At 26.6% G+C, this 27,235-nt stretch overlaps 1 protein-coding gene across 1 annotated transcript; it reads left to right on the top strand.

The window, feature by feature from the left end:
* The first annotated feature begins 223 nt into the window (after positions 1 to 223).
* Positions 224 to 26,693, top strand: LOC125604414 (protein gar2-like). Its single transcript, XM_048774818.1, has 2 exons — positions 224 to 349; positions 26,418 to 26,693. Exons 1-2 carry the CDS (start codon positions 224 to 226, stop codon positions 26,691 to 26,693), a joined length of 402 nt encoding a protein of 133 aa, XP_048630775.1.
* The last annotated feature ends 542 nt before the right edge of the window (positions 26,694 to 27,235 follow it).

Below are 27,235 nucleotides of genomic sequence, written 5' to 3' on the forward strand. Positions count from 1 at the left end.
TACATTGATACAAATGTTAATTTGTTTATAATTTTTTTAAAAAATCTAAAGATTATAGGCTTCAATATATAGATAATTTACCGAAAAACTCAATATTTTCGTAGGGGGTTAGAGACGGAAAGGGGGAGAAAAATCTCCGGCGAAGCCTTCGGAGACGACGGCGGAAGAGGAGCAGGAGACGGTGGGGCAGACGGAGGAGGATCTGTCCTCTCCTAGTCGTGAGATGGCGCCGGAGTCGAGTCGAGACGAAATGGCGTCGAATGAGAAAAGCAGAGACGGAAAGGGGGGAGAAAAATCTCTGGCGAAGACATCGGATACGACTGCGGAAGAGGAGCAGGAGACGGTGGGGGTTAACACATAGATTTTGAGAAAAATTTAAAAAATATGACAATACATTTTTAATACATAGTTGAATCCTTCAATAACATATGATGATGGTCAAAGAGGTTTGGAACCTTTCTTGTCTCCATTTCTCAAGAGAATAGCGATTTTATAGTGGTTAGTCAACTAGTTTAATAAGTATATGAAGTTTTACTAAATTAATTGATTAAAAATTAGAACGATGCCCATGTACCATAAAATGAAGTTTAGCATACATTAGTAAAAATGAAGAATATGGCTAGAAATTTTAAAACAGCACTAAAAATAATAGGCTTTTGTATATATATAGCATTTACCGAAAAATTCAATATTTTCGTAGGGGTTAACACATAGATTTTGAGTAAAATTCAAAAATATGAAAATAATGTTTTAATGAATTTAGTATACATTAATACAAATGTATAATGTGGTTATAAATTTTAAAACAAATCTAAAGATTATAAGCTTCAATATATAGAGCATTTACCGAAAAACTCAATATTTTCGTAGGGGTTAACACATAAATTTTGAGAAAAATCAAAAAATATGACAATATTGTTTTAACACATAGTTGAATCCTGAAATAACATATGATGATGGTCAAAGAGGTTTGAAACCTTTGTTGTCTCCGTTTCTCAAGAGAATAGCGATTTTATAGTGGTTAGTCAACTAGTTTAAAAAGTATATGCAGTTTTACTAAATTAATTGATTAAAGATTAGAACGATGCCCATGTACTATAAAATGGAGTTTAGCATATATTAGTAAAATGAAGAATATGGCTAGAAGTTTTAAAACAGCACTAAAAAATAATAGGCTTCAGTATATTAGCATTTACTGAAAAATTCAATATTTTCGTAGGGGATGTTAACACATAGATTTTGAGAAAAATTTAAAAATATGACAATATTGTTTTAATGCATAGTTGCATCTTTCACAAACATATAATGATGTTCAAATATGTTTGAAACCTTTGTTGTCTCCGTTTTTCAAGATAATAACGATTTTACTGTGGTTATTCCTTTGATTTAAGGAGTATATGCAGTTTCACTAAATTAATTGATAAAAAATAAGAACGATGCCAATGTACCATGAAAGAGAGTTTATTATACGTTAACACAAATATAAAATGTGGTTAGAAATTTTAAAACAACACTAAAGATTATAGGCTTTAGTATATAAAGCATTTACCGAAAAACTCAATATTTTCGTAAGGGTTAACACATAGATTTTGAGAAAAATTCAAAAAATATGACAATACTGTTTTAATACATAGTTGCATCTTGACGAAGTTGAAAGAAGTTTGGAACCTTTGTTGTCTCCGTTTCTCTAGGGAATATCAATTTTATTATGGTAAGTCCACTTATTTAGGGAGTATATGCAGTTTACTAAATTAATTGAAAAAAAATTAGAACGATGTCTATTTACCATGAAAATGAGTTTACTATACATTAATAAAAATGTATAATGTGGTTATAAATTTTAAAACAAATCTAAAATTATTATCTTCAATATATAGAGGATTTATCAAAAAACTCAATATTTTCGTAAGGGTTGTTAACACACAGATTTTGAAAAAAATTCAAAAAAATGACAATATTGTTTTAACATAGTTGAATCCTGAAATAACATATGATGATGGCAAAGAAGTTTGGAACCTTTGTTGTGTCAATTTCTCAAGAGAATAGCGATTTTATAGTGGTTAGTCCACTAATTTAGAAAGTATATGCAGTTTTACTAAATTAATTGATAAAAAATATAACGATGTCCATGTACCATGAAAAGGAGTTTAGCATACATTGATACAAATGTCAATGTGGTTATAAATTTTAAAACAAATCTAAAGATTATAGGCTTCAATATATTGATCATTTACCGAAAAACTCAATATTTTCGTAGGGGCTAAACACATAAATTTTGAGAAAAATTCAAAAAATATGATAACATTGTTTTAATACATTGTTGCATCTTTCAATAACATATGATGATGTTGAAAGAAGTTTTGAACCTTTGTTGTGTCCGTTTCTATAGGGAATATCAATTTTATAGTGGTTAGTACACTAATTTAGGGAGTATATGCAGTTTACTAAATTAATTAATAACAAATTATAACGATATCCATGTACCCTGAAAATGAGTTTAGTATACATTAATACAAATGTATAATGTGGTGATAAATTTTAAAACAAATCTAAAGATTAATATCTTCAATATATAGAGCATTTACCGAAAAACTCAATATTTTTGTTGGGGTTAACAGATAGATTTTGAAATAAATTCAAAAAATATGACTATATTGTTTTAACATATAGTTGAAACCTGCAAAAACATATGACGATGGTCATAGAAGTTTGGAACCTTTGTTGTGTCCATTTCTCAAAAAAATATCGATTTTATAATGGTTAGTCCACTAATTTAGAAAGTATATGCAGTTATACTAAATTAATTGATAAAAAAATATAACGATGTTCATGTACCATGAAAAGGAGTTTAGCATACATTGATACAAATGTTAATGTGGTTATAATTTTTTTTAAAAAATCTAAATATTATAGGCTTCAATATATAGATAATTTACCGAAAAACTCAATATTTTCGTAGGGGTTAACACATAGATTTTGAGAAATTTTTTAAAAATATGAAAATACATTTTTAATACGTAGTTGAATCCTACAATAACATATGATGATGGTCAAAGATGTTTGGAACCTTTGTTGTCTCTGTTTTTCAAGAGAATAGCGATTTTATAGTGGTTAGTCAACTAGTTTAAAAAGTATATGCAGTTTTACTAAATTAATTGATTAAAAATTAGAACGATGCCCATGTACCATAAAATGGAGTTTAGCATACGTTAGTAAAAATGAAGAATATGGCTAGAAATTTTAAAATTGCACTAAAAATAATAGGCTTCAGTATATATATAGCATTTACCGAAAAATTCAATATTTTCGTAGGGGTTAACACATAGATTTTGAGTAAAATTCAAAAATATGAAAATAATGTTTTAATGAATTTAGTATACATTAATACAAATGTATAATGTGGTTATAAATTTTAAAACAAATCTAAAGATTATAAGCTTCAATATATAGAGCATTTACCGAAAAACTCAATATTTTCGTAGGGGTTAACACATAAATTTTGAGAAAAATCAAAAAATATGACAATATTGTTTTAACACATAGTTGAATCCTGAAATAACATATGATGATGGTCAAAGAGGTTTGAAACCTTTGTTGTCTCCGTTTCTCAAGAGAATAGCGATTTTATAGTGGTTAGTCAACTAGTTTAAAAAGTATATGCAGTTTTACTAAATTAATTGATTAAAGATTAGAACGATGCCCATGTACTATAAAATGGAGTTTAGCATATATTAGTAAAATGAAGAATATGGCTAGAAGTTTTAAAACAGCACTAAAAAATAATAGGCTTCAGTATATTAGCATTTACTGAAAAATTCAATATTTTCGTAGGGGATGTTAACACATAGATTTTGAGAAAAATTTAAAAATATGACAATACTGTTTTAATGCATAGTTGCATCTTGCACAAACATATAATGATGTTCAAATATGTTTGAAACCTTTGTTGTCTCCGTTTTTCAAGATAATAATGATTTTACTGTGGTTATTCCTTTGATTTAAGGAGTATATGCAGTTTCACTAAATTAATTGATAAAAAATAAGAACGATGCCAATGTACCATGAAAGAGAGTTTATTATACGTTAACACAAATATAAAATGTGGTTAGAAATTTTAAAACAACACTAAAGATTATAGGCTTTAGTATATAAAGCATTTACCGAAAAACTCAATATTTTCGTAAGGGTTAACACATAGATTTTGAGAAAAATTCAAAAAATATGACAATACTGTTTTAATACATAGTTGCATCTTGACGAAGTTGAAAGAAGTTTGGAACCTTTGTTGTCTCCGTTTCTCTAGGGAATATCAATTTTATTATGGTAAGTCCACTTATTTAGGGAGTATATGCAGTTTACTAAATTAATTGAAAAAAAATTAGAACGATGTCTATTTACCATGAAAATGAGTTTACTATACATTAATAAAAATGTATAATGTGGTTATAAATTTTAAAACAAATCTAAAATTATTATCTTCAATATATAGAGGATTTACCAAAAAACTCAATATTTTCGTAGGGGTTGTTAACACACAGATTTTGAAAAAAATTCAAAAAATATGACAATATTGTTTTAACATAGTTGAATCCTGAAATAACATATGATGATGGCAAAGAAGTTTGGAACCTTTGTTGTGTCAATTTCTCAAGAGAATAGCGATTTTATAGTGGTTAGTCCACTAATTTAGAAAGTATATGCAGTTTTACTAAATTAATTGATAAAAAATATAACGATGTCCATGTACCATGAAAAGGAGTTTAGCATACATTGATACAAATGTCAATGTGGTTATAAATTTTAAAACAAATCTAAAGATTATAGGCTTCAATATATCGATCATTTACCGAAAAACTCAATATTTTCGTAGGGGCTAAACACATAAATTTTGAGAAAAATTCAAAAAATATGATAACATTGTTTTAATACATTGTTGCATCTTTCAATAACATATGATGATGTTGAAAGAAGTTTTGAACCTTTGTTGTGTCCGTTTCTATAGGGAATATCAATTTTATAGTGGTTAGTACACTAATTTAGGGAGTATATGCAGTTTACTAAATTAATTAATAACAAATTAGAACGATATCCATGTACCCTGAAAATGAGTTTAGTATACATTAATACAAATGTATAATGTGGTGATAAATTTTAAAACAAAACTAAAGATTAATATCTTCAATATATAGAGCATTTACCGAAAAACTCAATATTTTTGTTGGGGTTAACAGATAGATTTTGAAATAAATTCAAAAAATATGACTATATTGTTTTAACATATAGTTGAAACCTGCAAAAACATATGACGATGGTCATAGAAGTTTGGAACCTTTGTTGTGTCCATTTCTCAAAAAAATATCGATTTTATAATGGTTAGTCCACTAATTTAGAAAGTATATGCAGTTATACTAAATTAATTGATAAAAAATATAACGATGTTCATGTACCATGAAAAGGAGTTTAGCATACATTGATACAAATGTTAATGTGATTATAATTTTTTTAAAAAATCTAAATATTATAGGCTTCAATATATAGATAATTTACCGAAAAACTCAATATTTTCGTAGGGGTTAACACATAGATTTTGAGAAATTTTTTAAAAATATGAAAATACATTTTTAATACGTAGTTGAATCCTACAATAACATATGATGATGGTCAAAGATGTTTGGAACCTTTGTTGTCTCTGTTTTTCAAGAGAATAGCGATTTTATAGTGGTTAGTCAACTAGTTTAAAAAGTATATGCAGTTTTACTAAATTAATTGATTAAAAATTAGAACGATGCCCATGTACCATAAAATGGAGTTTAGCATACGTTAGTAAAAATGAAGAATATGGCTAGAAATTTTAAAATTGCACTAAAAATAATAGGCTTCAGTATATATATAGCATTTACCGAAAAATTCATTATTTTCGTAGGGGTTAACACATAGATTTTGAGTAAAATTCAAAAATATGACAATAATGTTTTAATGAGTTTAGTATACATTAATACAAATGTATAATGTGCTTATAAATTTTAAAACAAATCTAAAGATTATAAGCTTCAATATATATAGCATTTACCGAAAAACTCAATATTTTCGTAGGGGTTACCCATAGATTTTGAGAAAAATCAAAAAAATATGACAATATTGTTTTAACACATAGTTGAATCCTGAAATAACATATGATGATGGTCAAAGAGGTTTGAAACCTTTGTTGTCTCCGTTTCTCAAGAGAATAGCGATTTTATAGTGGTTAGTCAACTAGTTTAAAAAGTATATGCAGTTTTACTAAAGTAATTGATTAAAAATTAGAACGATGCCCATGTACCATAAAATGGAGTTTAGCATATATTAGTAAAAATGAAGAATATGGCTAGAAGTTTTAAAACATCACTAAAAAATAATAGGCTTCAGTATATTAGCATTTACTGAAAAATTCAATATTTTCGTATGGGTTAACACATAGATTTTGAAAAAAAAATAAAAAAATATGACAATATTGTTTTAACACATAGTTGAATCCTGCAATAACATATGATGATGGTCAAAGAAGTTTGGAACCTTTGTTGTGTCCATTTCTCAAGAAAATATTGATTTTATAGTGGTTAATCCACTAATTTAGAAAGTATATGCAGTTTTACTAAATTAATTGATAAATAATTATAACGATGTCCATGTACCATGAAAAAGAGTTTAGCATACATTGATACAAATTTGTAATGTGGTTATAAATTTTAAAACAAATCTAAAGATTATAGGCTTCAATATATAGATCATTTACCGAAAAACTCAATATTTTCGTAAGGGACGCATAGATTTTGAGAAAAATTTAAAAAATATGATAACACTGTTTTAATACATTGTTGCATCCTTCAATAACATATGATGATGTTGAAAGAAGTTTTGAATTTTTGTTGTCTCCGTTTCTCTAGGGAATATCTATTTTATAGTGGTTAGTCCACTAATTTAGGGAGTATATGCAGTTTATTAAATTAATTAATAACAAATTAGAACATGTCCATGTACCCTGAAAATGAGTTTAGTATACATTAATACAAATGTATAATATGGTTATAAATTTTAAAACAAATCTAAAGATTAATATCTTCAATATATATAACATTTACCAAAAAACTCAATATTTTCGTAGGGGTTAACACATAGATTTTGAGAAAAATTCAAAAAATATAACAATACTGTTTTATTACAGAGTTTAATCTTGCAATAACATGTGATGATGGCCAAAGAGGTTTGGAACCTTTGCTTTTTCCGTTTCTCAAGAGAATAGCGATTTTATAGTGGTTAGTCAACTAGTTTAGAAAGTATATGCAGTTTTACTAAATTAATTGATTAAAAATTAGAACGATGCCCGTGTACCATAAAATGGAGTTTAGCATACATTAGTTAAAATGAAGAATATGGCTAGAAATTTTAAAACAGCACTAAAAATAATAAGCTTCAGTATATATAACATTTACCGAAAGATTCAATATTTTCGTAGGGGTTAACACATAAATTTTGAGAAAAATTCAAAATTATGACAATACTGTTTTAACACATAGTTGCATCTTACACAAACATATAATGATGGTCAAATAGGTTTGGAACCTTCGGTGTCTCCGTTTCTCAAGATAATAACGATTTTACTGTGGTTATTCCATTGATTAAAGGAGTATATGCATTTTTAATAAATTAATTGATAAAAAATAAGAACGATGCTCATGTACCATGAAAGAGAATTTAACATACATTAACACAAATGTAGAATGTGGTTAGAAATTTTAAAACAACACCAAATATTATAGGCTTCGGTATATAGAGCATTTAACGAAAAACTCAATATTTTCGTATGGGTTAACACATAGATTTTGAGAAAAATTCAAAAAAGATGACAATACTATTTTAATACATTGTTGCATCCTTCAATAAAATATGATAATATTGAAAGGAGTTTTGAACCTTTGTTGTCTCCGTTTCTCTAGGGAATATCAATTTTATAGTGGTTAGTGTACTGATTTAGGGAGTATATGCAGTTTACTAAATTAATTAATAACAAATTAGAACGATGTCCATTTACCCTGAAAATGAGTTTAATATACATTAATACAAATTTATAATGTGGTTATAAATTTTAAAACAATTCTAAAGATTAATATCTTCAATATATAGAGCATTTACCGAAAAACGTAATATTTTCATAGGGGGGTAACACATAGATTTTGAAAATAATTCAAAAAATATTACTATATTGTTTTAACACATAGCTGAATCCTGCAAAAAATATGATGATGGTCAAAGAAGTTTGGAATCTTTTTTGTGTCCATTTCTCAAGAAAATATCGATTTTATAGTTGTTAGTCCACTAATTTAGAAAGTATATGCAATTTTACTAAATTAATTGATAAAAAATATAACGATGTTAATGTACCATGAAAATGAGTTTAGCATACATTGATACAAATGTTAATGTGGTTATATATTTTTTTTAAAATCTAAAGGTTATAGGATTCAATATATAGATCATTTACCGTAAAACTCAATATTTTCGTAGGAGTTAACACATAGATTTTGAGAAAAATTCAAAAAATATGACAATACATTTTTAATACATATTTGAATCTTGCAATAACATATGATGTTGGTCAAAGAGGTTTGGAATCTTTGTTGTCTCCGTTTCTCAAGAGAATAGCGATTTTATAGTGGTTAGTCAACTAGTTTAAAAAGTATATGCAGTTTTACTAAATTAATTGATTAAAAATTAGAACGATGCCCATGTACCATAAAATGGAGTCTAGCATACATTAGTAAAAATGAAGAATATGGTTAGAAATTTTAAAACAACACCATAGATTATAGACTTCAGTATATAGAGCATTTAACGAAAAACTCAATATTTTCGTAGGGGTTAACACATAGATTTTGAGAAAAATTCAAAAATATAACAATACTATTTTAATACATTGTTGCATCCTTCAATAACATATGACGATGTTTAAAAAAGTTTTGAACCTTTGTTGTCTCTGTTTCTCTAGGGAATATCAATTTTATAGTAGTGAGTCCACTGAGTAGGGAGTATATGCAGTTTACTAAATTAATTAATAACAAATTAGAACGATGTCCATGTACCATGAAGGTGAGTTTAGTATAAATTAATACAAATGTATAATATGGTTATAAATTTTAAAACAAATCTAAAGATTATTATCTTCAATATATAGAGCATTTACCGAAAAACTCAATATTTTCGTAGAGGTTAACACATAGATTTTGAAAAAAATTCAAAAAATATGACTATATTGTTTTAACACATAGTTGAATCCTGAAAAAACATATGATGATGTTCAAAGAAGTTTGGAACCTTTTTTGTGTCCATTTCTCAAGAAAATATCGATTTTATAATGGTTAATCCACTAATTTAGAAAGTATATGCCGTTTTACTAAATTAATTGATCAAAAATATAACGATGTTCATGTACCATGAAAATGAGTTTAGCATACATTGATACAAATGTTAATGTGGTTATAATTTTTTTTAAAAATCTAAAGATTATAGGCTTCAATATATAAATCATTTACCGAAAAACTCAACATTTTCGTAGGGATTAACACATAGATTTTGAGAAAAAATAAAAAAATATGACAATACATTTTTAATACATATTTGAATCCTGCAATAACATATGATTATGGTCAAAGAGGTTTGAAACCTTTGTTGTCTCTGTTTTTGAAGATAATAACGATTTTACTAAGGTTATTCCATTGATTTAAAGAGTATATGCAGTTTCACTAAATTAATTGATAAAAAATAAGAACGATGCCCATGTACCATGAAAGAGAGTTTATCATACATTAACACAAATGTAGAATGTGGTTAGAAATTTTAAAACAACACTAAAGATTATAGGCTTCAGTATATATAGAGCATTTACCGAAAAACTCAATATTTTCGTAGAGGTGTTAATACCTAGATTTTGAGAAAAATTCAAAAATATGAAAAATAATGTTTTTATGCATAGTTGCATCCTTCAATAACATATGATGAATGTCAAAGCAGTTTGCAACCTTTGTTGTCTCCGTTTCTCTAGAGAATAACGATTTTATAGTGGTTAGTCAACTATTTTAAAAAGTATATGCAGTTTTACTAGATTAATTGATTAAAATTTAGAACTATGCCCATGTACCATAAAATGGAGTTTAGCATACATTAGTAAAAATGAAGAATATGGTTACAAATTTTAAAACAACACCAAAGATTATAGGCTTCAGTATATAGAGCATTTAACGAAAAACTCAATATTTTCGTAGGGGTTAACACATAGATTATGAAAAAAATTCAAAAATATGACAATACTATTTTAATACATTGTTGCATCCTTTAATAATATATGATGATGTTGAAAGAATTTTGAACCTTTGTTGTCTCCGTTTCTCTAGGGAATATCAATTTTATAGTAGTTAGTCCACTAATTTAGGGAGTATATGCAGTTTACTAAATTAATTAATAACAAATTAGAAAGATGTTCATGTACCATGAAGATGAGTTTAGTATACATTAATACAAATGTATAATGTGGTTATAAATTTTAAAACAAATCTAAAGATTATTATCTTCAATATATAGAGCATTTACCGAAAAACTCAATATTTTCGTAGGGGGTGGTTAACACTTAGATTTTGAAAAAAATTCAAAAATATGATTATATTGTTTTAACACATAGTTGAATCCTGCAAAACATATTATGATGGTCAAAGAAGTTTGGAACCTTTTTGTGTCCATTTCTCAAGAAAATATCGATTTTATAGTGGTTAATCCACTAATTTAGAAAGTATATGCAATTTTACTAAATTAATTGATAAAAAATGTAACGATGATCATGTACCATTAAAAGGAGTTTAGCATACATTGATACAAATGTTAACGTGGCTATAATTTTTTTTAAAAATCTAAAGGTTATAGGCTTCAATATATAGATCATTTACTGAAAAACTCAATATTTTCGTAGGGGTTAACACATAGATTTTGAGAAACAAATAAAAAAATATGACAATTCATTTTAAATACATAGTTGAATCTTGCAATAACATATGATGTTGGTCAAAGAGGTTTGGAACCTTTGTTGTCTCCGTTTCTCAAGAGAATAGCGATTTTATAGTGGTTAGTCAACTAGTTTATAAAGTATATGCAGTTTTACTAAATTCATTGATTAAAAATTAGAACGATGTCCATGTACCATAAAATGGAGTCTAGCATACATTAGTAAAAATGAAGAATATGGTTATAAATTTTAAAACAACACCATAGATTATAGGCTTCAGTATATATAACATTTAACGAAAAACTAAATATTTTCGTAGGGGTTAACACATAGATTTTGAGAAAATTCAAAATATGACAATACTATTTTTATACATTTTTGCTTCCCTCAATAACATATGATGATGTTGAAAGAAGTTTTGAACCTTTGTTGTCTCCGTTTCTCTAGGAAATATCAATTTTATAGTGGTTAGTCCACTTATTTAGGGAGTATATGCAGTTTACTAAATTAATTGATAAAAAATTAGAACGATGTCCATGTACCATGAAAATGAGTTTAGTACCCATTAATACAAATGTATAATGTGGTTATAAATTTTAAAACAAATCTAAAGATTATTATCTTCAATATATAGAGCATTTACCGAAAAACTCAATATGTTCGTAGGGGTTAACACATAGATTTCGAAAGAAAATAAAAAAAATATGACAATATTGTTTTAACACATAGTTAAATCCGGAAATAACATATGACGATGGTGAGAGAAGTTTGAAACCTTTGTTGTCTCCATTCCTCAAGAGGATAGCGATTTTATAGTGGTTAGTCCACTAATTTAGAAAGTATATGCTGTTTTACTAAATTAATTGATAAATAATTATAACGTGTTCCATGTACCATGAAAAAGAGTTTAGAATACATTGATACAAATGTGTAATGTGGTTATAAATTTTAAAACAAATCTAAAGATTATAGGCTTCAATATATAGATCATACATAGATTTTGAGAAAAATTCAAAAAATATGATAACACTGTTTTAATACATTGTTGCATCCTTCAATAACATATGATGATGTTGAAAGAAGTTTTGAACCTTTGTTGTCTCTATTTCTCTAGGGAATATCAATTTTATAGTGGTTAGTCCACTGATTTAGGGAGTATATGCAATTTATTAAATTATTTAATAACAAATTAGAACGATCTCCATGTACCCTGAAAATGAGTTTAGTATACATTAATACAAATGTATAATGTGGTTAGAAATTTTAAAACAACACCAAAGAATATAGGCTTCAGTATATAAAGCATTTAACGAAAAACTCAATATTTTCGTAGGAGTTAACACATAGATTTTGAGAAAAATTCAAAAAAGATGACAATACTATTTTAATACATTGTTGCATCCTTCAATAACATATGATGATGTTGAAAAAAGTTTTGAACCTTTGTTGTCTCCGTTTCTCTAGGGAATATCAATTTTATAGTGGTTAGTCTACTGATTTAGGGAGTATATGCAGTTTACGAAATTAATTAATAACAAATTAGAACGATGTCCATGTACCCTGAAAATGAGTTTAATATACATTAATACAAATTTATAATGTGGTTATAAATTTTAAAACAAAACTACAGATTAATATCTTCAATATATAGAGCATTTACCGAAAACTCAATATTTTTGTAGGGGTTAACACATAGATTTTGAAAATAATTCAAAAAATATGACTATATTGTTTTAACACATAGTTGAATCCTGCAAAATATGATGATGGTCAAAGAAGTTTGGAACCTTTTTTGTGTCCATTTCTCAAACAAATATCGATTTTATAGTGGTTAGTCCACTAATTTAGAAAGTATATGGAATTTTACTAAATTAATTGATAAAAATATAACGATGTTCATGTACCATGAAAATGAGTTTAGCATACATTGATACAAATGTTAATGTGGTTATAATTTTTTTAAAAAAATCTAAAGGTTATAGGATTCAATATATAGATCATTTACTGAAAAATTCAATATTTTCGTATGAGTTAACACATAGATTTTGAGAAAAATTCAAAAAATATGACAATACATTTTTAATACATAGTTGAATCTTGAAATAACATATGATGTTGGTCAAAGAGGTTTGCAACCTTAGTTGTCTCCGTTTCTCAAGAGAATAGCGATTTTATAGTGGTTAGTCAACTAGTTTAAAAAGTATATGCAGTTTTACTAGATTAATTGATTAAAATTTAGAACTATGCTCTTGTACCATAAAAAGGAGTTTAACATTCATTAGTAAAATTGAAGAATATGGTTAGAAATTTTAAAACAACACCAAAGATTATAGGCTTCAGTATATAGAGCATTTAACGAAAAACTCAATATTTTCGTAGGGGGTTAATACATAGATTTTGAGAAAAATTCAAAAATATGACAATACTATTTTAATACATTGTTGCATCCTTCGATAACATATGATGATTTTGAAAGAAGTTTTGAACCTTTGTTGTCTCCGTTTCTCTAGGGAATATCAATTTTTATAGTGCTTAGTCCACTGATTTGTTTACTAAATTAATTGATAAAAAATTAGAACGATCTCCATGTACCATGAAAATGAGTTTAGAACACATTAATACAAATGTATAATGTGGTTATAAATTTTAAAACAAATCTAAAGATTATTATCATCAATATATAGAGCATTTACCGAAAAACTCAATATTTTCGTAGGGGTTAACACATCGATTTTGAAAAAAAAAAAAAATATGACAATATTGTTTTAACACATAGTTGAATCCTGCAATAACATATGATGATGGTCAAAGAAGTTTGAAACCTTTGTTGTCTCCAATTCTCAAGAGAATAGCGATTTTATAGTGGTTTGTCCACTAATTTAGAAAGTATATGCAGTTTTAGTAAATTAATTGATAAATAATTATAACGATGTTCATGTACCATGAAAAATAGTTTAGCATAAATTGATACAAATGTGTAATTGGTTATAAATTTTAAAACAAATCTAAAGATTATAGGCTTCAATATATAGATCATTTACCGAAAAACTCAATATTTTCGTAAGGGTTACCACATAGATTTTGAGAAAAATTCAAAAAATATGATAACACTGTTTTAATACATTGTTGCATCCTTCAATAACATATGATGATGTTGAAAGAAGTTTTGAATCTTTGTTGTTTCCGTTTTTCCAGGGAATATCAATTTTATAGTGGTTAGTCCACTGATTTAGGGAGTATATGCAGTTTACTAAATTAATTAATAACAAATTAGAACGATGTCCATGTACCCTGAAAATGAGTTTAGTATATATTAATACCAATGTATAATGTGGTTATAAATTTTAAAAAAAAAATCTAAAGATTAATATCTTCAATATATAGAGCATTTACCGAAAAACTCAAAATTTTCGTAGGGGTTAACACATAGATTTTGAAAAAAAATTCAAAAAATGAGACTATTTTGTTTTAACACATAGTTGAATCCTGCTAAAACATATGATGATGGTCAAAGAAGTTTGGAACCTTTTTTGTGTCCATTTCTCGAGAAAATATCGATTTTATAGTGGTTAGTCCACTAATTTAGAAAGTATATGCAGTTTAACTAAATTAATTGATAAAAAATATAATGATGTTCATGTACCATGAAAAAGAGTTTAGCATACATTGATACAAATGTTGATGTGGTTATAATTTTTTTTTTAAATCTAAAGGCTATAGGCTTCAAAAAATATGACAATTCATTTTTAATACATAGTTGAATCTTGCAATTACATATGATGTTGGTCAAAGAGGTTTGAAACCTTTGTTGTCTCTGTTTCTCAAGAGAATAGCGATTTTATAGTGGTTAGTCAACTAATTTAAAAAGTATATGCAGTTTTACTAATTAATTGATTAAAAATTAGAACGATCCCTAGTACCATAAAATGGAGTTTATAATACATTAATAAAAATGAAGAATATGGTTAGAAATTTTAAAACAACACCAAAGAATATAGGCTTCATTATATAGAGTATTTAACGAAAAACTTAATATTTTCGTAGGGACACATAGATTTTAAGAATAATTCAAAAATATGACAATTCTATTTTAATACATTGTTGCATTCTTCAATAACATATGATGATGTTGAAATAAGTTTTGAACCTTTGTTGTCTCCGTTTCTCTAGGGAATATCAATTTTATAGTAGTTAGTCAACTGATTTAAGGAGTATATGCAGTTTACTAAATTAATTGATAAAAAATTAGAACGATGTCCATGTACCATAAAAATGAGTTTAGTACACATTAATACAAATTTATATGGTGTTTATAAATTTTAAAACAAATATAAAGATTATTATCTTCAATATATAGAGCATTTATCGAAAAACTCAAAATTTTCGTAGGGGTTAACACGTAGATTTTGAAAAAAATAAAAAAATATGACAATATTGTTTTAACACAGAGTTGAATCCTGCAATAACATATGATGATGGTCAAAGAAGTTTGAAACCTTTGTTGTCTCCATTTCTCAAGAGAAAAGCGATTTTATAGTGGTTTGTCCACTAATTTAGAAAGTATATGCAGTTTTACTAAATTAATTGATAAATAATTATAACGATGTCCATGTACTATGAAAAAGAGTTTAGCATAAATTGATACAAATGTGTAATTGGTTATAAATTTTAAAACAAATCTAAAGATTATAGGCTTCATTATAAAGATCATTTACCGAAAAACTCAATATTTTCGTAAGGGTTAACACATAGATTTTGAGAAAAAATCAAAAAATATGATAACACTGTTTTAATACATTGTTGCATCCTTCAATAACATATGATGATGTTGAAAGAAGTTTTGAACCTTTGTTGTCTCCGTTTCTCTAGGGAATATCAATTTTATAGTGGTTAGTCCACTGATTTAGGGAGTATATGAGGTTTACTAAATTAATTAATAACAAATTAGAACGATGTCCATGTACCCTGAAAATGAGTTTAGTATACATTAATACAAATGTATAATGTGGTTATAAATTTTTTAAAAAATCTAAAGATTAATATCTTCAATATATAGAGCATTTACCGAAAAAGTCAAAATTTTCGTAGGGGTTAACACATAGATTTTGAAATTTTTTTTAAAAAATGTGACTATATTGTTTTAACACATAGTTGAATCCTGCAAAAACATATGATGATGGTCAAAGAAGATTGGAACCTTTTTTGTGTCCATTTCTCAAGAAAATATCGATTTTATAGTGGTTAGTCCACTAATTTAGAAAGTATATGCAGTTTTACTAAATTAATTGATAAAAAATATAACGATGTTCATGTACCATGAAAAAGAGTTTAGCATACATTGATACAAATGTTGATGTGGTTATAATTTTTTTTTAAAATCTAAAGGTTATAGGCTTCAAAAAATATGACAATATATTTTTAATACATAGTTGAATCTTGCAATAACATATGATGTTGGTCAAAGAGGTTTGGAACCTTTGTTGTCTCTGTTTCTCAAGAGAATAGCGATTTTATAGTGGTTAGTCAACTAGTTTAAAAAGTATATGCAGTTTTACTAAATTAATTGATTAAAAATTAGAACGATCCCTTGTACCATAAAATGGAGTTTAGAATACATTAATAAAAATGAAGAATATGGTTAGAAATTTTAAAACAATACCAAATATTATAGGCTTCATTATATAGAGCATTTAACGAAAAACTCAATATTTTCGTAGGGACACATAGATTTTGAGAAAAATTCAAAAATATGACAATACTATTTTAATACATTGTTGCATTCTTCAATAACATATGATGATGTTGAAAGAAGTTTTGAACCTTTGTTGTCTTCGTTTCTCTAGGGAATATCAATTTTATAGTAGTTAGTCAACTGATTTAAGGAGTATATGCAGTATACTAAATTAATTGATAAAAACATTAGAACGATGTCCATGTACCATGAAAATGAGTTTAGTACACATTAATACAAATGTATAAGGTGTTTATAAATTTTAAAACAAATCTAAAGATTATTATCTTCAATATATAGAGCATTTACCGAAAAACTCAATATTTTCGTAGGGGTTAACACGTAGATTTTGAAAAAAAATAAAAAAATATGACAATATTGTTTTAACACAGTTGAATCCTGCAATAACATATGATGATGGTCAAAGAAGTTTGAAACCTTTGTTGTCTCCATTTCTCAAGAAAATAGCGATTTTATAGTGGTTTGTCCACTAATTTAGAAAGTATATGCAGTTTTACTAAATTAATTGATAAATAATTATAACGATGTCCATGTACCATGAAAAAGAGTTTAGCATAAATTGATACAAATGTGTAACGTCGCTATAAATTTTAAAACAAATCTAAAGATGATAGGCTTCAATATATAGATCATTTACCGAAAAACTCAATATTTTCGTAAGGGTTAACACATAGGTTTTGAGAAAAATTCAAAAAATATGATAACACTTTTTTAATACATTGTTTCATCCTTCAATAACATATGATGATTTTGAAAAAAGTTTTGAACCTTTGTTGTCTCCGTTTCTTTAGGGAATATCAATTTTATAGTGGTTAGTCCACTGATTTAGGGAGTATATGCAGTTTACTAAATTAATTAATAACAAATTAGAACGAAGTCCATGTACCCTGAAAATGAGTTTAGTATACATTAATACAAATGTATAATGTGGTTATAAATTTTAAAACAAATCTAAAGATTAATATCTTCAATATATAGAGCATTTACCGAAAAATTCAAAATTTTCGTAGGGGTTAACACATAGATTTTGAAAAAAATTCAAAAAGTATGACTATATTGTTTTAACACATAGTTGAATCCTGCAAAAACATATGATGATGGTCAAAGAAGATTGGAACCTTTTTTGTGTCAATTTCTCGAGAAAATATCGATTTTATAGTGGTTAGTCCAGTAATTTAGAAAGTATATGCAGTTTAACTAAATTAATTGATAAAAAATATAACGATGTTCATGTACCATGAAAAAGAGTTTAGCATACATTGATACAAATGTTGATGTGGTTATAATGTTTTTTAAAAATCTAAAGGTTATAGGCTGCAAAAAATATGACAATACATTTTTAATACATAGTTGCATCCTTCAATAACATATGATGAATGTCAAAGCAGTTTGCAACTTTGTTGTCTCCGTTTCTCTATAGAATAACGATTTTATAGTGGTTAGTCAACTATTTTAAAAAGTATATGCAGTTTTACTAGATTAATTGATTAAAATTTAGAACTAAAGATTATAGGCTTCAATATATAGATCATACATAGATTTTGAGAAAAATTCAAAAAATATGATAACACTGTTTTAATACATTGTTGCATCCTTCAATAACATATGATGATGTTGAAAGAAGTTTTGAACCTTTGTTGTCTCCATTTCTCTAGGGAATATCAATTTTATAGTGGTTAGTCCACTGATTTAGGGAGTATATGCAATTTATTAAATTATTTAATAACAAATTAGAACGATCTCCATGTACCCTGAAAATGAGTTTAGTATACATTAATACAAATGTATAATGTGGTTATAAATTTTAAAACAAATCTAAAGATTAATATCTTCAATATATAGAACATTTACCGAAAAACTCAATATTTTCGTAGGGGTTAACACGTTGAGAAAACAATTATGACAATACTGTTTTATTACATAGTTGAATCTTTCAATAACATATGATGATGACCAAAGATGTTTGGAACCTTTGTTTTTTCCGTTTCTAAATAGAATAGCGATTTTATAGTGGTTAGTCAACTTGTTTAGAAAGTATATGCAGTTTTACTAAATTAATTGATCAAAAATTAGAACGATGCCCGTGTACCATAAAATGGAGTTTAGCATACATTAGTTAAAATGAAGAATATGGCTAGAAACAGCACTAAAAATAATAAGCTTCAGTATATATAACATTTACCGAAAAATTCAATATTTTCGTAGGGGTTAACACATAGATTTTGAGAAAAAATCAAAATTATGACAATACTGTTTTAACGCATAGTTTCATCTTACACAAACATATAATGATGGTCAAATAGGTTTGGAACCTTCGTTGTCTTCGTTTCTCAAGATAATAACGATTTTACTGTGGTTATTCCATTGATTAAAGGAGTATATGCAGTTTTACTAAATTAATTGATAAAAAATAAGAACGATGCTCATGTACCATGAAAGAGAGTTTAACATACATTAACACAAATGTATAATGTGGTTAGAAATTTTAAAACAACACCAAAGAATATAGGCTTCAGTATATAAAGCATTTAACGAAAAACTCAATATTTTCGTAGGGGTTAACACATAGATTTTGAGAAAAATTCAAAAAAGATGACAATACTATTTTAATACATTGTTGCATCCTTCAATAATATATGATGATGTTGAAAAAAGTTTTGAACCTTTGTTGTCTTCGTTTCTCTAAGGAATATCAATTTTATAGTGGTTAGTGTACTGATTTAGGGAGTATATGCAGTTTACGAAATTAATTAATAACAAATTAGAACGATGTCCATGTACCCTGAAAATGAGTTTAATATACATTAATACAAATTTATAATGTGGTTATAAATTTTAAAACAAAACTACAGATTAATATCTTCAATATATAGAGCATTTACCGAAAAACTCAATATTTTCGTAGGGGTTAACACATAGATTTTGAAAATAATTCAAAAAATATGACTATATTGTTTTAACACATAGTTGAATCCTGCAAAAAATATGATGATGGTCAAAGAAGTTTGGAACCTTTTTTGTGTCCATTTCTCAAACAAATATCGATTTTATAGTGGTTAGTCCACAAATTTAGAAAGTATATGCAATTTTACTAAATTAATTGATAAAAATATAACGATGTTCATGTACCATGAAAATGAGTTTAGCATACATTGATACAAATGTTAATGTGGTTATAATTTTTTTTTAAAAATCTAAAGGTTATAGGATTCAATATATAGATCATTTACTGAAAAACTCAATATTTTCGTAGGAGTTAACACATAGATTTTGAGAAAAATTCAAAAAATATGACAATACATTTTTAATACATAGTTGAATCTTGAAATAACATATGATATTGGTCAAAGAGGTTTGCAACCTTTGTTGTCTCCGTTTCTCAAGAGAATAGCGATTTTATAGTGGTTAGTCAACTAGTTTAAAAAGTATATGCAGTTTTACTAGATTAATTGATTAAAATTTAGAACTATGCTCATGTACCATAAAAAGGAGTTTAACATACATTAGTAAAATTGAAGAATATGGTTAGAAATTTTAAAACAACACCAAAGATTATAGGCTTCAGTATATAGAGCATTTAACGAAAAACTCAATATTTTCGTAAGGGGTTAATACATAGATTTTGAGAAAATTTCAAAAATATGACAATACTATTTTAATACATTGTTGCATCCTTCGATAACATATGATGATTTTGAAAGAAGTTTTGAACCTTTGTTGTCTCCGTTTCTCTAGGGAATATCAATTTTATAGTGCTTAGTCCACTTATTTGTTTACTAAATTAATTGATAAAAAATTAGAACGATCTCCATGTACCATGAAAATGAGTTTAGTACACATTAATACAAATGTATAATGTGGTTATAAATTTTAAAACAAATCTAAAGATTATTATCATCAATATATAGAGCATTTACCGAAAAACTCAATATTTTCGTAGGGGTTAACACATAGATTTTGAAAAAAAAATAAAAAATATGACAATATTGTTTTAACACATAGTTGAATCCTGCAATAACATATGATGATGGTCAAAGAAGTTTGATACCTTTGTTGTCTCCAATTCTCAAGAGAATAGCGATTTTATAGTGGTTTGTCCACTAATTTAGAAAGTATATGCAGTTTTACTAAACTAATTGATAAATAATTATAACGATGTCCATGTACAATGAAAAATAGTTTAGCATAAATTGATACAAATGTGTAATTGGTTATAAATTTTAAAACAAATCTAAAGATTATAGGCTTCAATATATAGATTATTTACCGAAAAACTCAATATTTTCGTAAGGGTTACCACATTGATTTTGAGAAAAATTCAAAAAATATGATAACACTGTTTTAATACATTGTTGCATCCTTCAATAACATATGATGATGTTGAAAGGAGTTTTGAACCTTTGTTGTCTCCGTTTCTCTAGGGAATATCAATTTTATAGTGGTTAGTCCACTGATTTAGGGAGTATATGCAGTTTACTAAATTAATTAATAACAAATTAGAACGATGTCCATGTACCATGAAAATGAGTTTAGTATATATTAATACAAATGTATAATGTGGTTATAAATTTTTAAAAAAATATAAAGATTAATATCTTCAATATATAGAGCATTTACCGAAAAACTCAAAATTTTCGTAGGGGTTAAACACATAGATTTTGAAAAAAAATAAAAAAATGTGACTATATTGTTTTAACAAATAGTTGAATCCTGCAAAAACATATGATGATGGTCAAAGAAGTTTGGAACCTTTTTTGTGTCCATTTCTCGAGAAAATATCGATTTTATAGTGGTTAGTCCAGTAATTTAGAAAGTATATGCAGTTTAACTAAATTAATTGATAAAAAATATAACGATGTTCATGTACCATGAAAAAGAGTTTAGCATACATTGATACAAATGTTGATGTGGTTATAATTTTTTTTTAAAATCTAAAGGTTATAGGCTTCAAAAAATATGACAATACATTTTTAATACATAGTTGAATCTTTCAATAACATATGATGTTGGTCAAAGAGGTTTGAAACCTTTGTTGTTCCTGTTTCTCAAGAGAATAGCGATTTTATAGTGGTTAGTCAACTAATTTAAAAAGTATATGCAGTTTTACTAAATTAATTGATTAAAAATTAGAAGGATCCCTTGTACCATAAAATGGAGTTTAGAATACATTAATAAAAATGAAGAATATGGTTAAAAATTTTAAAACAACACCAAAGAATATAGGCTTCATTATATAGAGTATTTAACGAAAAACTCAATATTTTCGTAGGGACACATAGATTTTAAGAATAATTCAAAAATATGACAATACTATTTTAATATATTGTTGCATTCTTCAATAACATATGATGATGTTGAAATAAGTTTTGAACCTTTGTTGTCTCCGTTTCTCTAGGGAATATCAATTTTATAGTAGTTAGTCAACTGATTTAAGGAGTATATGCAGTTTACTAAATTAATTGATAAAAAATTAGAACGATGTCCCTGTACCATAAAAATGAGTTTAGTACACATTAATACAAATTTATAAGGTGTTTATAAATTTTAAAACAAATCCAAAGATTATTATCTTCAATATATAGAGCATTTACCGAAAAACTCAATATTTTCGTAGGGGTTAACACGTAGATTTTGAAAAAAAAATAAAAATATGACAATATTGTTTTAACACATATTTGAATCCTGCAATAACATATGATGATGGTCAAAGAAGTTTGAAACCTTTGTTGTCTCCATTTCTCAAGAGAATAGCGATTTTATGCTGGTTTGTCCACTCATTTAGAAAGTATATGCAGTTTTACTAAATTAATTGATAAATAATTATAACGATGTCCATGTACCATGAAAAAGAGTTTAGCATAAATTGATACAAATGTGTAATTGGTTATAAATTTTAAAACAAATCTAAAGATTATAGGCTTCAATATATAGATCATTTACCGAAAAACTCAATATTTTCGTAAGGGTTAACACATAGATTTTGAGAAAAAATCAAAAAATATGATAACACTGTTTTAATACATTGTTGCATCCTTCAATAACATATGATGATGTTGAAAGAAGTTTTGAACCTTTGTTGTCTCCGTTTCTCTAGGGAATATCAATTTTATAGTGGTTAGTCCACTGATTTAGGGAGTATATGCAGTTTACTAAATTAATTAATAACAAATTAGAACGATGTTCATGTACCCTGAAAATGAGTTTAGTATACATTAATACAAATGTATAATGTGGTTATAAATTTAAAAAAAAAATCTAAAGATTAATATCTTCAATATATAGAGCATTTACCGAAAAAGTCAAAATTTTCGTAGGGGTTAACACATAGATTTTGGAAAAAAATTTAAAAAATGTGACTATATTGTTTTAACACATAGTTGAATCCTGCAAAAACATATGATGATGGTCAAAGAAGATTGAAACCTTTTTTGTGTCCATTTCTCGAGAAAATATCGATTTTATAGTGGTTAGTCCAGTAATTTAGAAAGTATATGCAGTTTAACTAAATTAATTGATAAAAAATATAACGATGTTCATGTACCATGAAAAAGAGTTTAGCATACATTGATACAAATTTTGATGTGGTTATAATTTTTTTTAAAAATCTAAAGGTTATAGGCTTCAAAAAATATGACAATACATTTTTAATACATAGTTGAATCTTGCAATAACATATGATGTTGGTCAAAGAGGTTTGAAACCTTTGTTGTCTCTGTTTCTCAAGAGAATAGCGATTTTATAGTGGTTAGTCAACTAATTTAAAAAGTATATGCTGTTTTACTAAATTAATTGATTAAAAATTAGAAGGATCCCTTGTACCATAAAATGGAGTTTAGAATACATTAATAAAAATGAAGAATATGGTTAGAAATTTTAAAACAACACCAAAGAATATAGGCTTCATTATATAGAGTATTTAACGAAAAACTCAATATTTTTGTAGGGACACATAGATTTTAAGAATAATTCAAAAATATGACAATACTATTTTAATACATTGTTGCATTCTTCAATAACATATGATGATGTTGAAATAAGTTTTGAACCTTTGTTGTCTCCGTTTCTCTAGGGAATATCAATTTTATAGTAGTTAGTCAACTGATTTAAGGAGTATATGCAGTTTACTAAATTAATTGATAAAAAATTAGAACGATGTCCCTGTACCATAAAAATGAGTTTAGTACACATTAATACAAATTTATAAGGTGTTTATAAATTTTAAAACAAATCTAAAGATTATTATCTTCAATATATAGAGCATTTACCGAAAAACTCAATATTTTCGTAGGGGTTAACACGTAGATTTTGAAAAAAATAAAAAAATATGACAATATTGTTTTAACACAGAGTTGAATCCTGCAATAACATATGATGATGGTCAAAGAAGTTTGAAACCTTTGTTGTCTCCATTTCTCAAGAGAATAGCGATTTTATAGTGGTTTGTCCACTAATTTAGAAAGTATATGCAGTTTTACTAAATTAATTGATAAATAATTATAACGATGTCCATGTACCATGAAAAAGAGTTTAGCATAAATTGATACAAATGTGTAATTGGTTATAAATTTTAAAACAAATCTAAAGATTATAGGCTTCAATATAAAGATCATTTACCGAAAAACTCAATATTTTCGTAAGGGTTAACACATAGATTTTGAGAAAAATTCAAAAAATATGATAACACTGTTTTAATACATTGTTGCATCCTTCAATAACATATGATGATGTTGAAAGAAGTTTTGAACCTTTGTTGTCTCCGTTTCTCTAGGGAATATCAATTTTATAGTGGTTAGTCCACTGATTTAGGGAGTATATGCAGTTTACTAAATTAATTAATAACAAATTAGAACGATGTCCATGTACCCTGAAAATGAGTTTAGTATACATTAATACAAATGTATAATGTGGTTATAAATTTAAAAAAAAATCTAAAGATTAATATCTTCAATATATAGAGCATTTTGAAAAAAAATAAAAAAAATATGACTATATTGTTTTAACACAGAGTTGAATCCTGCAATAACATATGATGATGGTCAAAGAAGTTTGAAACCTTTGTTGTCTCAATTTCTCAAGAGAATAGCGATTTTATAGTGGTTTGTCCACTAATTTAGAAAGTATATGCAGTTTTACTAAATTAATTGATAAATAATTATAACGATGTCCATGTACCATGAAAAAGAGTTTAGCATAAATTGATACAAATGTGTAATTGGTTATAAATTTTAAAACAAATCTAAAGATTATAGGCTTCAATATAAAGATCATTTACCGAAAAACTCAATATTTTCGTAAGAGTTAACACATAGATTTTGAGAAAAATTCAAAAAATATGATAACACTGTTTTAATACATTGTTGCATCCTTCAATAACATATGATGATGTTGAAAGAAGTTTTGAACCTTTGTTGTCTCCGTTTCTCTAGGGAATATCAATTTTATAGTGGTTAGTCCACTGATTTAGGGAGTATATGCAGTTTACTAAATTAATTAATAACAAATTAGAACGATGTCCATGTACCCTGAAAATGAGTTTAGTATACATTAATACAAATGTATAATGTGGTTATAAATTTTAAAAAAAAATCTAAAGATTAATATCTTCAATATATAGAGCATTTTGAAAAAAAATAAAAAAAATATGACTATATTGTTTTAACACAGAGTTGAATCCTGCAATAACATATGATGATGGTCAAAGAAGTTTGAAACCTTTGTTGTCTCCATTTCTCAAGAGAATAGCGATTTTATAGTGGTTTGTCCACTAATTTAGAAAGTATATGCAGTTTTACTAAATTAATTGATAAATAATTATAACGATGTCCATGTACCATGAAAAAGAGTTTAGCATACATTGATACAAATGTGTAACGTCGTTATAAATTTTAAAACAAATCTAAAGATTATAGGCTTGAATATATAGATCATTTACCGAAAAACTCAATATTTTCGTAAGGGTTAACACATAGATTTTAAGAAAAATTCAAAAAATATGATAACACTTTTTTAATACATTGTTGCATCCTTCAATAACATATGATGATTTTTAAAGAAGTTTTGAACCTTTGTTGTCTCCGTTTCTCTAGGGAATATCAATTTTATAGTGGTTAGTCTACTGATTTAGGGAGTATATGCAGTTTACTAAATTAATTAATAACAAATTAGAACGATGTCCATGTACCCTGAAAATGAATTTAGTATACATTAATACAAATGTATAATGTGGTTATAAATTTTAAAACAAATCTAAAGATTAATATCTTCAATATATAGAGCTCGAAAAACTCAATATTTTCGTTGGGATTAACAGATTGATTTTGAAAAAATATGACAATATTATTTTAACACATAGTTGTCTCCTGCAGAAACATATGATGATGGTCAAAGAAGTTTGGAACCTTTGTTGTGTCCATTTCTCAAGAAAATATCGATTTTATAGTGGTTAGTCCATTAATTTAGAAAGCATATGCAGTTTTACTAAATTAATTGATGAAAAATATAACGATGTTCATGTACCATGAAAAGAAGTTTAGCATACATTGATACAAATGTTAATTTGTTTATAATTTTTTTTAAAAATCTAAAGATTATAGGTTTCAGTATATAGATAATTTACCGAAAAACTCAATATTTTCGTAGGGGGTTAGAGGCGGAAAGGGGGGAGAAAAATCTCCGGCGAAGCCTTTGGAGACGACGGCGGAAGAGGAGCAGGAGACGGTGGAGCAGACGGAGGAGGATCTGTCCTCTCCTAGTCGTGAGATGGCGCCGGAGTCGAGTCGAGACGAAACAGCGTCGAATGAGAAAAGCAGAGACGGAAAGGGGGGAGAAAAATCTCCGGCGAAGCCATCGGATATGACTGTGCCGTCGGAGACGACGGCGGAAGAGGAGCAGGAGACGGTGGGGGTTAACACATAGATTTTGAGAAAAATTTAAAAACTATGACAATACATTTTTAATACATAGTTGAATCCTTCAATAACATATGATGATGGTCAAAGAGGTTTGGAACCTTTATTGTCTCCATTTCTCAAGAGAATAGCGATTTTATAGTGGTTAGTCAACTAGTTTAAAAAGTATATGCAGATTTACTAAATTAATTGATTAAAAATTAGAAAGATGCCCATGTACCATAAAATGAAGTTTAGCATACATTAGTAAAAATGAAGAATATGGCTAGAAATTTTAAAACAACACTAAAAATAATAGGCATCTGTATATATATAGCATTTACCGAAAAAATCAATATTTTCGTAGGGGTTAACACATAGATTTTGAGTAAAATTCAAAAATATGACAATAATGTTTTAATGAGTTTAGTATACATTAATACAAATGTATAATGTGGTTATAAATTTTAAAACAAATCTAAAGATTATAAACTTCAATATATAGAGCATTTACCGAAAAACTCAATATTTTCGTAGGGGTTAACACATAAATTTTGAGAAAAATCAAAA

This window comes from Brassica napus, unplaced genomic scaffold (genome assembly GCF_020379485.1).
Source record: "Brassica napus cultivar Da-Ae unplaced genomic scaffold, Da-Ae ScsIHWf_542;HRSCAF=815, whole genome shotgun sequence".
NCBI classification, from domain to species: Eukaryota; Viridiplantae; Streptophyta; class Magnoliopsida; order Brassicales; family Brassicaceae; genus Brassica; species Brassica napus.

Excerpts from the sequence above, each read along its gene's own strand:
- LOC125604414 (XM_048774818.1), top strand. The coding sequence starts at position 224 with ATGGCGCCGGAGTCGAGTCGAGACGAAATGGCGTCGAATGAGAAAAGC. Across the intron at positions 350-26,417 it reads AGGAGCAGGAGACGGTGGGG|GGGGTTAGAGGCGGAAAGGG; the intron begins GTTAACACATAG and ends ATATTTTCGTAG.